This window comes from Oryctolagus cuniculus, chromosome 7 (assembly GCF_964237555.1).
Source record: "Oryctolagus cuniculus chromosome 7, mOryCun1.1, whole genome shotgun sequence".
NCBI classification, from domain to species: domain Eukaryota; kingdom Metazoa; phylum Chordata; class Mammalia; order Lagomorpha; family Leporidae; genus Oryctolagus; species Oryctolagus cuniculus.
In genome coordinates this window covers 96117308-96133227 of record NC_091438.1, presented here as the reverse complement: position 1 = coordinate 96133227, position 15920 = coordinate 96117308, and the positions used below count along the sequence as shown (strand labels likewise).

The 15920-nt window shown below is 36.9% G+C and overlaps 1 protein-coding gene across 1 annotated transcript in view; it reads left to right on the top strand.

The window, feature by feature from the left end:
• The window catches only part of MSH4 (mutS homolog 4), a 92738-nt gene that overhangs the window by 70340 nt on the left and 6478 nt on the right, over positions 1-15920 (top strand). Inside the window, exons 16-19 of the mRNA XM_070078240.1 lie at positions 20-138; positions 2377-2505; positions 12546-12720; positions 13668-13756. Coding sequence (XP_069934341.1) covers positions 20-138; positions 2377-2505; positions 12546-12720; positions 13668-13756 — 512 coding nt within the window. The remainder of the gene's footprint in view (positions 1-19; positions 139-2376; positions 2506-12545; positions 12721-13667; positions 13757-15920) is intronic.

Genomic DNA, 15920 nt, shown 5'->3' with positions numbered 1-15920 from the left:
TTGGCCTTGTATTTTATAGGATCTTATGTTCCAGCAGAATATTCTTCCTTTAGAATTGCTGAACAAATCTTTACAAGAATCAGTACTGATGATGATATTGAAACAAATTCATCAACATTTATGAAGGAAATGAAAGAGGTACCCAAACAAAACTTCTATGTTAAAAATGTATTAAATTCTTCCCATAATGGTCTATTATCATGTAAGAAAGTATCCCTTTACTAAAACATGCACATGTGTTTATATCCCTCTCCAAGAGCCAGAGGGCAGTCAAAGACAGCTTCCTAATTTCTCTCTTATGTGGAAATAGAAGTGAAAGTTTTGTTGGGGAATAGTTTTAAAGAAAAAGCTAGTGCTATTGAAAAATATAAGTATATTTTACTTTTTTATGGAATATATAAAAGGCTTAAGAAAACTAAGACCAATTTGGTATCATTTTGCATAGAACCAATTGTTCCTCTAATGCCTAATTCTAAAATAAAAGATCACTACATTGAAAGACTGTTTAAAAATCATCCTCTTATTTCCCCTTATAGAATTTCTACTTCTTTATCAAAATGTGTATTATCTCCTATTTCTTTTTCTTTGAAATTTTTATGTATTTCAGACACAGACAAAGAGGGAGACAGATAGTGAGCTCCCATCTTTTTGTTCATTGCCAAAATGTCTGCAATAGACCAAGAACTTAATCCAGGTCGCTCACAGGGTGGCAGAAATTCAACTATTAGACTCACCAGCTGCTGCTTCCCAGGGTGTGCATTAGTAGGAAGCTGGAATTAGAAGCGGAGTCAGGAGAAGAACCCAGGCACTGTGATATGGGATACAGGCATCCCAACTTGATGTCTTAACCACTAGGCAAAATAGCCACTCCTCATCACCTATTTCTGATCTGTGCAAATGTCAAGTAGTTTTGAGGGCTAATGAAGTTCAGCATAGCTCTCGGGATATCTGTATTAGGTAGGAATTACTGGAATTCCTATACATTTGGAGATGATTTCCTGCAAGTAGATGTGGAGTGAATAAAGCTACCATTCGCCACACAGTTTATAATGTTATTTCATATATTATGAATACTTACAGGGTAGTGTGGCAATATACTATGTACTTGAGGTATATATTTATGGTGTTAGCCTTCAAGAAGCATAGTTCCATTGAAAGATAAAATGTCCATGAAAATTACTATTGTGTCAGGATGTAATGAGGGTGGAATTCTATCTTTTGAGAAAGAGTGGAAAAGAAACACTTTCATCAATTTAAGTCTTGGTGTTTGTGGTCATGGATTCAAATTTATTTGTTAAACCAAGAATCAAGAATCAAGCTTTGTGGCACAGTAGATTAAGCCACCACCTGTGATGCTGGCATCCCATATAGCACTGGTTACAGTCCCTACTTCTCCGCTTTCTATCCAGTTCCATGCTAATGTACCAGAGAAGGCAATGGAAGATGGCCAAGTGCTTGGGGCCCTGACACACACATGAGAGACTGGAATGAAGTTCTTGGCTCCTGGCCTTGGCCTGGCCCAGCCCCAACTATTGTGGGAATGAATCAGTATTTGGAAGATATCTCTTTCTCTCTCCCTCTTTCTCTGTAACTCTGCCTTTCAAATTTTTTTTTTTTTTTTTAATACTTAAGTACTTTTTCCTAGATTCCCGGTCAGGGTGCCGGATTCTGTCCCGGTTGCCCCTCTTCCAGGCCAGCTCTCTGCTGTGGCCAGGGAGTGCAGTGGAGGATGGCCCAGGTGCTTGGGCCCTGCACCCCATGGGAGACCAGGATAAGTATCTGGCTCCTGCCATCGGATCAGTGCGGTGCGCTGGCCGCAGTGCGCTGGCCGCGGCGGCCATTGGAGGGTGAACCAACGGCAAAAGAAGACCTTCCTCTCTGTCTCTCTCTCTCACTGTCCACTCTGCCTGTCAAAAAAAAAAAAAAAAAACAAAAAAAAAACAAAACACAACAACAAAAGAATATAGGGAGATGTAGAGATAAATTGAGAGATGGTTTTAAGTATTATGTGACAGTAATTGCTTAGTTGTTTTTGGAGAAGAAAATGGCCATCCTTGTACTTTATTTAAACATTCAATGCATAGTTTTGTTTCATTTCACTGTTTCTAAAATATAAATATTTTACATAATGATTATTTACTCTGTTGTCTCATGAACGTAAGTAGATGTCTATTTATGTACACTTCAGCTATGCTTTTGAAATTATTAGTCATGAGATATTTAGAAAGAAAAACAATGCATTATTTTCTGCTCAGCAGGATTTCTCTACAAAAATGCATTTCATATAAACTAATGAAGAAACTGAATTTCTCCTTTATTTATATAACTGTGACAGCTGTTTGGTTACAATGAATAATATTGAAACTATATTTTCAGATAGCATATATTTTACATAATGCTAATGACAAATCACTCATACTAATTGATGAACTTGGCAGAAGTACTAATACAGAAGAAGGTATTGGTATATGTTATGCTGTGTGTGAATATCTGCTGAGCTTAAAGGTATACTTTTCTATTTTCAATGTATTAATTTTTAGTCCTTTTCTATGTCCTTTATATACTTATCATGATTGGATTTTACAGGGATCTAAAGTAACTTTTTAAGTGATTTTAGATAGAAAACACGTACCATAGCATTTACATTTTTGTTTGTTCATATTTGACGGAAGTGGGATTAATTAGTATGATGAGGCAGGTGTTGTGGTACAGGGCAATAAGCTGACACTTGGGATGCCCATATCTCATATCAGAATGCCTAGGATGGAGTTTCCTCTGCCTCTGCTTCTGCTCTAGCTTCTTGCTAATGAGACTGGAAGACAGCAGGTGGTGGCTCAAGTACTAAGATATTGTCACTCATAGGAGACACAGATGGAGTTCCCGGATCCTGACTTTGGCTTTCCCCAGCTCTGGCTATTGCCCGCATTGGTGGAGTAAACCAGCAGATGAGATGTATTTCTTACTCTTTGCTCTTTGTGTCTCTCTTTCCCACTCTGCCTCTCTCCCTCCCTTCTTTCTTTTCTTTCTTCCTTTTCTCTCTCTCTGCCATTTATTTATTTATTTATTTATTTATTTTTCTCTCTCTGCCTTTTAAATAAATAATATTTCAAACAATTAGTATGGTAGCCATTGTATGGATAAGGAAAGGAAGAAATTTAAAAAAATAGAAATAATGTGAAAATCAGTTGGCTTAAATTTGGTGAATTTAAGTGGCAAAATTATGAAGACATTTCAGTAATTATCTCCACATGTAATAATGTTGACAGAGATGTCACAATGTACAGTAAGACTTCAGGCATCTGAGGTAACTATAGAAAATCTATTTTGCATAACTAAAATTTTGTTCCTTTAAAAAACAGTTTTTAACAAATCAACTGTATTAAACAATGATTTTTGCTCTTATTATTAAGATATTTTATAAATCATCTTTTCAGATGATCACTTAAAATATATATGAAAAAATTTTAAGATATATTTTTCATATTTAAAATAAGATGAAGTCTTTATCTTAAATGAGTCTGCAGTGAATAAGAAAATTGTGATTTTATACTTAAAAAAAGTATGAGTCTAATGTTGATAGATAATTTTTGTAATTCTAACATGTCAATCAGAATTTTAAGATGTATATGTAATTTAAGATGAAAGCTCAAGTAGTATTTGTATTGGTTAATTTTACATGTCAGTTTGGCTAGACCACACATCTCCCAGACATTAGGCCAAACATTACTCTGAATGTATCTGTGAAGGTTGTTCTGGATAATATTAACAATAGAATTGTAGATTGAAGGGGCTGGCATTGTGGCATTGTGGGTTCAGCTGCCATCTGCTATGCCAGCATCCCATATGAGCACCGGATCAAGTCCCAGCTGCTCTGCTTCCAGTCCTTCCTGATAATGCTCCTGTGAAATCATTGGAGGATGAACCAAGTGCTTAGGCCCCTGCCCCTACTTGGGGAGACCTGATTGAAGCCACTGGCTTTTGCATGGCCCAGCCCTGGCCTTCGTGGCCATTTGGGGAGTGAATCAGTGGATGGAAGATTTATATTCTCTCTCAAATAAATAAGTACATCTTAAAACAAAAAAGAATTTTAGACTAAGTAAAGCAGATTGCCCTCCCCAACATGTGTAGGTCCCATCCAATAAATTGAAAGCCTAATAAACAAAAAACCAAATTTCCCAAGAATAAGAGGGAACTACTGGTGCAGGTGCCATGGCTCACTTGGTTAATCCTCTGCCTGCGGCGCCGGCATCCCACATGGGTGCCGGGTTCTGGTCCCAATTGCTCCTCTTCCGGTCCAGCTCTCTACTGTGGCCTGGGAGGGCAGTGGAGGATGGCCCAAGTGCTTGGGCCCCTGCATCTGCATGGGAGACCAGGAGGAAGCACCTGGCTCCTGGCTTCAGATCGGCGCAGTGCTGGCCGTGGCAGCCATTTGGGGAGTGAACCAACAGAAGGAAGACCTTTCTCTCTGTCTCTTTCTCTCACTGTCTATAACTCTACTTGTCAAATAAATTAAAAATAAATAAATAAATAAAAGAAGGAACTACTGCTTGACTTCCTTCATTGTGGATAATTCGTTGTTTTTTGGCTTTGTACTCAAACAGAAATATCAGCTCTTTCTAGGTCTTGACCCATTGGCTTCAAACTGGAACTACAACATAGTTGCCTGTTTCTCTAGTTATATCCCACTATAGATCTTGGCACTTGTCAGTACCCATAATTGCATGGGCCAGTTCCTTATAATGACTCTCGTTACATACACACATACTCTATTAGTTCTCTTATCTGCAGAACCCTGACTAGAGTTTGGTTCTGGTTTGATCTGACAAAAGAGATATACAAAGTATCACTATCGAGTGCTCTTAACCATTTAAAAGAAGCAAAGATCCAAGAAACTGTGTATATAATATTTTCAAATATTTCTGGCAAAATAATGAGTATAATAAAATTGGCTAGTTGTTCCTTACATTACTGGACAAAGATGGGAAAGAAAAGGATTAGCTCAAACGTTAGAGTTCCCAGCTTATGGCCACATAAATGATGTGGAGTCTTCTATATGTGCTCTGAAGGATATCCTTATCTCCTGTAGCCGTAGGCTGAGATAACTGAAAATCCAACCCTGAATCTCATTCTGTGATTGATTAAATTACAATACAAGTTGAATTATGGGGTATCTACTTTTAAAGTAAGGATACTAGTTGGGAAGGAATGGGATACTAAAAGTTGGAATAGGAATGTGCAGGGAGAAACTTCTGAAGTTGGAGACATTTAACCCATAAATTCTGATGAGTGTTGCTAATAGAAGATACATCTTTATCCCTAGTTGAAGTACCCTCATCACTCCATGTGAAAGCAATGGACTCCCCTGAGGTAGTTACTATGCAAGACAATGCAGTCTTCTAATGACCCACTCCCACCATGCCTCTTTTTTTCTAGACCTATAATTAAACTTGAGTCCCTTTAGGTCTCTAAAGATGAGATGCAGAATGTAATCCATGAGGAGGTACATTATACTTCAAGAGTATACTTGGATTTTCTAATTCATACAGACAGAAATCCAGGGACATATGAGGGAATTAATCCTTTGTCAGTGGCATAGTTTGCAGATAATTTCTCCCATTCTGTTGGTTTCCTCTTCACTTTGCTCAGTGTTTCTTTTGCAGTGCAGAAGCATCTCAATTTGATATAGTTCCATTTGTCAATTTTGGCTTTGGTTGCCTTTGCTTTTGGGATCTTTTCCAAGAACTCTTTGCCTCTGCCAGTGTCTTGCAGGGTTTTCTGAATGCTCTCTAATTTGACGGTATTGAGTCATAAATTTAGATTTTAATGGCTCAATTTAGGTAGGTTGTATGTGTCCAGGAATCTATCCATTTCTTCTAGGTTTCTTGATTTGTTGGCATATAACTCTTGTAGTAATTTCTGATGATTTTTATTTCTGTGTTGTCTGTTATTATACTTCCTTTTTCATCTCTAATTTTATTGATTCAGGTCTTCTCCATTTTTTTTTTTTTTGGTTAGTTGGGCCAATGGTGTGTCAATTTTATTTATTTATTTATTTTTAAAAAACAGCTTTTCCTTACACTACTCTTTTTTCCCCCAAGAAACCTTTTATTTCAGGATTACAGACTTCATATACTTCATAATTACAACTTTAGGAACATGTGATTCTTCCCTCTGTAAGCACCCTCCGACCTACACTCCCATTTCACTTCCTCCTCCCTCTCCTAGTCCCATTCTTATTTTTTTAACAAGATATATTTTCAATTAACTCTATACACATATGATTAAGTTAAGAGTTCAACAAATAGTATGGAAAAAAACTGTTCCTCAGTGGTCAAGACAAGGGCTGTTCAGAGTCATTGCTCTCTAAGTATCAATTTCAATTCAATAGATTGTCTTTTAGTGCTCTATTAGGTCAGAGAAAACATAATGGTATTTGTCCTTCTGGGACTGGCTTATTTCAATAAGTATGAGATCTTCCAGTTTCATCCATTTTGCAAATGAAAGGATTTTATTTTTTTTATTGCTGTGTAATATTCCATCATGTACACATCCCATAATTTCTTTATTCAGTCTTCAGTTGACTGGCATTTGGGTTGATTCTATATCTTAGCTATTGTGAATTGAGCTGCATCACTGGTCTTTGGTATTTTTTTGTTTAAATTTTGTTTATTCTCTAATTTTATTATTTCTTTTCTCCTACTAGTTTTGGGTTTGGTTTGCTGTTATTTTTCTAGGTCCTTGAAATAAATTGATAGCTCATTTATTTGGTGCCTTTCTAATTTCTTGATGTAGGTGCCAATTGCCATAAAATTTCCTCTTAACACTGTTTTTCCTATATCCTACAAGTAGTAATATGTTATATTGTCATCTCCATTCATTCCTAGAAATTTCTTTATTTTTCTTTTGATTACTTCAGTGACCCACTGTTCATTCAGGAGCATGTTGTTCAAGAGATTCTTGAGTTGTTGATTTCCATCTTCATTCTCTAATGGTCAGAGAAGATATATGGTATGATTTTGATTTTTTTTTAAATTTTCTGAGACTTGCTTTATGGCATATAGTCTATCCTAAAGATAGTTCCATGTACTGGTGAGAAGAATGGGTATTCTGCATCTGTAGGATGAAAAGTTTTGTAAGTATCAGTCACGTCAATTTGGTCTATAGTGTTGATTAACTCTTGTTTCCTTGCTGATTTCCTGTCTGGTTGATCTATCCATTGCTAAAAGTAGAGTATTGAAATCCCCCATTACTATTGTGTGGCAGTCTATATCTCCCTTTAGATCCATCAACAGTTCTTTTAAGTAACCAGGTGACCTGTAATTTGGTGCATATAAATGTTAAATAGACATATCTTCCTGTTGAACTGATCCCTTAATCATTACATAGTACCTTTCTTTGTCTCTTTTAACAGTTTTTGTGTTAAAGTCCATTTTGTCTTATATTAGGGTGGCTACACCAGCTCTTTTTTGGTTTCTGTTACCATGCAATATCTTTTTCCATCCTTTCCCTCTCAGTCTGAGTGTATCCTTGTTGGTGAGATGTGTTTCTTTTAGGCAGCATATAGATGGGCTTTGTTTTTTAAACCATTCAGCCTGTCTGTGTCTTTTATCTGGAGAGTTGTGTCCATTTACGTTCAAGGTGACTATTGATAAGTGACAACTTGGCCCTGCCATTTTCCCATAATTATTACCATTGTTTACTTTGGATTTCCTTTGTGCTTTTACTGGGAGATTTTCTGCCTTCACCTTTTTTAATAGTGATGACCTGTATTTCTGTGTATAGCAATCCTTAAACATTTTTGTAAAGCTGTATGAGTGGTGACAAATTCTTTCAATTTCTGTTTGTTATAGAATGTCTTTATTTCTCATTCATAAATGAGAGCCCTGCAAGTTACAGTATTCTGGGTTGATAGTTCTTTTTCTCTTGTGACTTGGAATATATCTTGCCCTTTTCTCCTAACCTTTAGGGTTTCTGATGAGAAGTCAGCTGTGAGTCAACTTGGTGATCCTCTGAAAATAATCTGGCATTTCTCTCATGCACAGTTTGAATCTTTTCTTTATGTTTTACTGTGGAGAGTTTGATTACAATGTGTTGTGGTGAAGATCTTTTCTGGTGATGTGTATTAGGAGTTCTGTGTGCTCTCTGTACTTGGGTACCTTTCTCCAAATTAGGGTACTTTTCTGTGTTTATTTCACTAAAAGGGCCTTCTAATCTATTCTTTCTTTCCATGCCTTCGGGAATTCCTGAATCCCATATGTTGGGTCATTTGATAGTATCCCATAAATCTCTGACACTGTTTTTGATTTTTGTAAACTTTTTTTGGTTTTAAAATTTCCAGAGATTTGTCTTCTAACTCAGATATTCTTTTGCCTTACCTAGTCTGTTCTTAAGGCTTTGGAACTTTGCACCATATTTTTTTATTTGTTCTATTAAATTCTTCATTTCCAATATTTCATTTTGATTTTTCTTTTTTAAAAGATTTATTTTTTTTTTTTATTTGAAATTCAGAGTTACACAGAGAAGTGAGGCAGAGAGAAAGAGAGAGGTCTTCCATCCAATGGTTCACTCCCAATTGGCCACAACAGCCAGAACTGCGCTGATCAGAAGCCAAGAACTAGGAGCTTCTTCCAGGTCTCCCACATGGGTGCAGGGGCCCAAGGACTTGGGCCATCTTCTACTGCTTTCCCAGGCCATAGCTGAGAGTTGGATCAGAAGAGGAGCTGCCGGGTCTAGAACCAGCTCCCATATGGGATGCCTGTGCTTCAGGCGAGGGCATTAACCCGCTGTGCCACAGCACCGGCCCCTTCATTTTTCTTTCAAAATCTATTTCATGGGAAAAAGTTTCTTTCATGTCATGTACAAATTTCTTTAGTTCATGAATTTGCTTCTGATTACCTCTAAGTAATCCCATGATAAATTTTTGGAATTCTGTTTCTGGCATTGCATCAATCTCTTCATCTTCAAATCCAGTATTGATGTGTTGTGTTTTTTGGGGGGTACATTATTTTGTCTTCCTTGTTTCTTGAATTGCTTAATTTATTGTTAGGCATTTGCTGTGTGCTTTTTTCACCCTATTATGCCTTTTATCCTTGAACTGTACTTCTGTGGCTTAGTGGAGTGTCGTGCTTTAAGTGAATACCTAGAAGCATGTGCTCTGTATGATCAGGGAGCTCTCTCCAGTGCTCCACGGTGAGGGGAGTATCCAAGGTCACACCTCAGTTGGGTGTGGTAATTTTTTTTTAATCAGAGGAGAGGTTTGTTTTGCTGTGTTATTGTAGTCTCATGCTCATCTCGTTTCCTCACAGGAGACCAATGCGGGGGCGCTAGCCTCAGGGGGCACAATTTTCATCCATGCTGCCACAAGAACCACACAATGGATCTGTGCAGTCCTTGGTGTGAACACAGATCCCACAGCATTGACCTTTACCCCAGAACCAGGGAGCCCTGAGCATTGGAGCCATCAACAGTATTTTTACAGTCCTAGTGAAAAAGGCTCCCACAGTCACGAGCTCCCAGTCCCTTGTCAATTCTCCCAGCCAGTCTCATTATTCTCCTCTCAGTTTGTTGCTGGGCACTCAGACATGTGCTGGTGCAGCTGTTGTGTATGTCCAGAATGGTGCCAGCCCTCTCTCAGTTAGTTACAGGACACTGTGCCAAGTGGTTGGGGAGAGAGAAATGTACCCCCATTTTTTCCTCTCTAGGTTGACAGGTACACTGTCCCCCACATGGCTCCAAGCCAGGCCCTCTCACAGCTTTATTTATTATTCTGGTATCATCTCATTCCAAAGCTGGTGCTGAGGTTCTCGATTGCTGGGGTCCTGAGTTGTGCGTGTCCACACTCTCCATTAGGTCCACCAACGTCCCTCTAATTTGTTTGGAGTTTTCTCTGCTGTTTTCTCCCTAACTCTTCCCTGAGATTGCTCTCTCTCTCCACTTTTTTTTTCAGTCTTCCTCTAGACTGGAGCAGTAACCTCCTCTCTATCTGCCATCTTGAAATCTCTTTCGAGAAATAGCTCTTGACTTGCTACTGGACCTTAGTAAAGACCGAACACTTATTCATGGGTCACCAAGTTACCATACCACCAGAGCTGCCCATAATGAACTGGGTGTTATCTGACTCTCTAAGTCATTAAGTTGAGCATGCACCACACCATTCATTTTCAGATGGAAGTGATATATACATGCTTGGGTCTGAGCAGGCTCTAGTGGCACAAATAGGTTACATGAAGAATCGTGGCCTGAATTACCATAGGCCCTGAACCTTTTACACCCAAAAATAAGAGGAAACTCCTGCTTCACTGCCTTTGATGTGGAATGTGGGTTCTTTCCTGCCTTTGGAATCAGTGTGGAACACTGACTCTGGATCTAAAGCCTACCAGCATTCAGACTAGAATTACTCTGATGGGTCTCCTGAGTCTGCTCCAGATCATCTTCCATAATTGCACAAGTCAGTTCCTTAACATAGAAATCTTTACAAACACACACACACCCATATCCATCCTGCTGGTTTGTTTCTATAGAGGACACTAACACAGTATCCATTTCTGAGGTGTTTTGTATTAGCTAAGAATAGTGCTTGTTGTGATATTTTTGAATATCCTTTTCCAGTTATAAATAATTTAGTAAGAATATATTGCTACTTACTTTTAAAGACCTTAAAGTTTATTATTTTTCTAATCTAGTATCTCTAGTGCCTAGCATAAACCTTGCAGTATATAAGTCCCAAATATATATTTATTAAATTGAATTAATTTGCTGTACAGTTATAAGGCTTCTATAGTAAATTGGTTAAATACATAATTTTTAATGAATGAAATAATATTATTGAACATGATCCCTATCTTTTGTATAGTTTATTGGGCATCTAAATATTTCTAGTTTTTAGAAAATAATCTTTTTGAGAAGCAGAGTAGACACAGAAACCAGAAATAGCTCTTAATTGCTTGTTTACTCTCCAAATGCTTGCAACAGCTGGGTCTGGGGTATGCCAAAGCTGGGAGCCAGGAACTTAATCTAAGTCTCCCATGTGAATGGCAGGAACTCAATCACTTAAGCCATTACCATGTCTCCCAGGATATAGATTAGCAGAAAATTGGAATCAGGAGAGGAGCTGGGCATCAAATCAAGGCACTCCCATGTGGGATGTGGACATCTTAACTGATGTTTTAACCACTAGACCAAAACACCCTGTTACTTCATAAATTTGTTTTTTATGCCCTTTGATTTTTTTGAATAGGTAGTTGATAATTTGTTACCAATTCCCATGGTGGATAGCCATCTTGCCAAATATTTTCTGTTTTTACTGTTTTAATATTTAATTTTCTACTGATCACTATTTAATTTTTTATGTACCATGTCTTAAAATACAACCAGTTATCAGATCTTTATGTGCTTTAGTAACTTCTAGACTGGCAATTCTGTGCTGGTCATAAGCATTTGAACCACTTACATTAAAAAATCACATAAAGTACTTATAGAAAACACAGTTTCCTATGACACTACATTGAAAACACTAATAATTAAGAAAGGATAAATACCAAGAATTTGTATTTTATTTATTTATTTATTTATTTATTTTTTGACAGGCAGAGTGGACAGTGAGAGAGAGAGAGAGAAAGGTCTTCCTTTGCCATTGGTTCACTCTCCAATGGCCGCTGCGGCCGGTGCGCTGCGGCTGGTGCACTGCGCTGATCCAATGGCAGGAGCCAGGTACTTATCCTGGTCTCCCATGGGGTGCAGGGCCCAAGCACTTGGGCCATCCTCCACTGCACTCCCTGGCCACAGCAGAAAGCTGGCCTGGAAGAGGGGCAACTGGGACAGAATCTGGCGCCCCGACCGGGACTAGAACCCGGTGTGCTGGCGCCGCAAGGTGGAGGATTAGCCTAGTGAGCCCTGGCGCCGGCTGAATTTGTATTTTTAGCAAGCTACCAAAGGGATTACTCATGTTTTAGAATAATTATCCTAAGTAGTGTTTTCAATCTTTTTTTCTCTACAAGTACCTAACCCAGACATGATGCAAATCTAAATACTTAAATCTTTTGAGATCCCAAATATCTAAAATAATCTATTGATTCTACTTTCCACAAGCCACTTATAAAAAGGCACTTTAAATTTTTTGAAAGTTTGAAGGAAATATAGATAATACACATACATTATACATAAAAGCATACATAGTATATATTTATATATTTGGGTGGGTTGCCTTGCTAAAAAATAATTATCTCAATAGCATTATTTCTGGTAAATTTCATCTTTTCAAAATGTATCTTCAGATATATTTCTTAGTATTTTACTTTTGGGTTTGTTCTCTTTCCCATAACATGACATACATGTATATGTGCAAACAAAAGGAACATGTTTTCTTTATTGAATATAAATTTTCAAAACATTGTAAGATGGATTGATTATATTGGCTTCCAAGTTACAGGTTTCATTCTTATATGTCTGCCAAGCTACTTGGAAAATTAAAATTTTATGATTAATAGCTAAAATAGAATTTTCTTATTCATTTAAAATGTACTAATATTTATATATATATATTCTAGGCATTTACAATGTTTGCTACTCATTTCCTGGAACTATGCCATATAGATGTCCTGTATCCTAATGTAGAAAACATGCATTTTGAAGTTCAACATGTAAAGAATGCCTCAAGAAATAAAGAAGCAATTTTGTATACCTACAGACTTTCTAAGGGTCTCACGGAAGAAAAAAATTATGGTATTACATGTAGGAATTATACCTATTCATTGAAACACTACATATTCTTCTAAAACTATATTCTTCCACTTACTTGGCTGTCAATCTAAGCAGTTTCCCCTTTCATTCTTTGAGTACTTATATACTAACATGAATCAGTAACTATAGAAATATGACACAAGAAGCCCCTACAATATTAGTTTTTACCCTTAGAAAAATGTAATTTAGTTTACATTACTAAGTTATATAATGAATTGAAAGTTATGTTTGTAGGAGGGTCCTTTTTCTGTTTTCTTTAGATTCTGGGTGCTTGATAATCAAATCTAAAACTTAAAAGGGAATGTAGTACCAAACTGCACAGAATTTTCAACTTGATTAGGTAGTTTAAAATCTCTTGGAATCAGAGAAGTTTTAATTGAACTGTACATACCAAATTCAAAAATTATTTAAGCTATGGATGTGACCCTTGTGAACAGATGGAAAGAAACTTTGCTTTGCTATTTGAAATGGGAACTTAATGGATAACTCTTTGATAGCAGATGTTTAATCTTTATTAATCAATTTTGTTATATGTACAATGAGGATTATTTCCCAAAAAAAGAATTTGTATAGATTAATTGAATTATCATATGTGAATTTCCTAGCATAGAGTCTCTAGTAATTATAACTTCTCAAAAATGTTGATATTGTATCTACTGTTACACAGTATAAAACCTATATGGCATTCATACAGTAAAATTAACTGTATAACTGTAACTGATATTCTAATTTCACTCACATTTCCTAGACAAATAGTTGAGTGTTAATTGGCAAGCTGCATTCCAGAACTTTGAAAAACTTAGTTTTGAAAATTGTTGAGTAATTTAGAAATGTTTGTAGAAAGGAAGTTTTAAATCTGTGGATAAAAAATTAATACTAACAAAAATAACAGTGACGATAATATTAAAGCACACTTTTTGTAATATTAGGCTTAAAAGCTGCAGAAGCATCATCACTTCCATCATCAATTATCCTGGATGCCAGAGAAATCACAAGACAAATTGCAAGACAAATTTTGGTAAGAAATGGTTTTGCAATAGGAATTTTTATTTTTTATTAACAAAAATGCTTTTATCATGTATATTATTATTATGACCTTTGTTCTAAAGATAGAATCACTAATTTTAATAATTAAAATATTTAGGCCGGCGCCGTGGCTCACTAGGCTAATCCTCCGCCTGCGGCGCTGGCACCCTGGGTTCTAGTCCCGGTTGGGGCGCCGGATTCTGTCCCGGTTGCTCCTCTTCCAGTCCAACTCTCTGCTGTGGCCAGGGAGTGCAGTGGAGGATGGCCCAAGTCCTTGGGCCCTGCACCCGCATAGGAGACCAGGAGGAGGCACCTGGCTCCTGGCTTCAGATCGGCACAGCGCGCCGGCCGCAACGCACTGGCCTAGCGACCACTTCGGGGGTGAACCAACAGAAAAAGGAAGACCTTTCTCTCTGTCTGTCTCTCTCACTGTCTAACTCTGCCTGTCAAAAAAAAATTTTAAAATATTTAAAGTAGAAAACTGATCTTAAGCAAGAAAATCTTTTTTACTTCTCAAACATTTCTTGGCTTGCTCTATTATAATCTTTTCCAACAAATCAGTTAATAAAATAGGAGACAAAAGTTAAACAGTTCAATTCCTACAATGATTATTGCTAACTAATTTTATGATTATAAAATAAGTATTTAAAGTGAGCATGAAAAGTACAAATCAGTATGTACAATATTTGTATCTTTTATAGTTTTCAAAACTATTCATTATAATATATAAGCCTTGACTCTTCATTAGGTGGATTTTCCTAATTAGTAATGAATGTGTCAGTTTTATTCTAATTTCTATATAATTACATTAGTTAAGTGACTGAACTGTTGATTCAAAATTTGGAATTTTTTTATTAAATCAACTTTTAGTGTTTTAAAAATCCAATGTGTTCAGTAAACCGAGTTAGATACCATGTAAATTTTTCTTTGGTATTGAATTTCTGTATATTTTCACTCTTTTTTTTTTTTTAAGATTTATTTATTTATTTGAAAGAGTTACACACAGAGAGAAGGAGAGGCAGAGAGAGAGAGCGAGCGAGAGCAAGCGAGCGAGAAAGGGAGAGGTCTTCCATCCGCTGGTTAACTCCCCAATTGGCTGCAATGGCTGAAGCTGCGCTGATCCAAAGCCAGGTGCCAGGAGCTTCTTCTGGGTCTCCCATGCGGGTACATAGGACCAAGGACTTGGGCAGAGAGCTGGATTGGAAGTGGAGCAGCCAAGACTCGAACCTGCGCTCAGATGGGATGCTGGCACTGTAGGGGACGGTTTAACCTGCTACACCATAGCGCCAGCCCAGTGTCTTTTCACTCTTAATATGCCTGCTATTCTGTTAACACTGTTCCTCCTTTGATATACTGTACTGTCTCTAATTTTATTTCCCTAATTAACAATTTGAATCCCTTCATCAACAGTTTTAACAATATTCTAGTTCTAAAGAACCTCTCAATACCTAATTTGTCAGATTTCATCTTCAAGTTATGGAACAACTGTCCACTAGCATAGCTTTGTCTTTTCTTATGATGACCAAGAATAATCAAGACAGGCTAATTTTATTCACTACACGATAATATATTCTAACTTTAATTGAATATTTTACTGGATAGTTTTACCCCTTCTTATGTTAATCTCTGGGACATCTTTACAGTATGTCTTTCGAAGCATTTTCACACCTCCTCAACCCCTTGATCTCCTCACTCTTTGCAAGTAATTTTCTACTATACTTTTAAAGAAATTTGAGGTCATCTTAATGAACTCTTGAATATTCCCTCTTAACAAAATTTTGTTTATGGAATTTCTACTTTTCTTTTTTTTTAAAACTTTTATTTAATGAATATAAATTTCCAAAGTACGGCTTATGGATTACAATGGCTTCCCCCCCATAACGTCCCTCCCACCCGCAACCCTCCCCTTTCCCATTCCCTCTCCCCTTCCATTCACATGAGGATTCATTCTCGATTCTCTTTATATACAGAAGATCAGTTTAGCATACATTAAGTAAAGATTTCAACAGTTTGCTCCCACACAGAAACATAAAGTGAAAAATAATAGATGATTTTTTAAATGATGATGAAATCAGATCAGACCTATTGTCATGTTTAATCCCAGTGAGAGTCAAGTTGGGAATTGCTAATTTCTTCTTTTTTTTTTTTTAACAGAA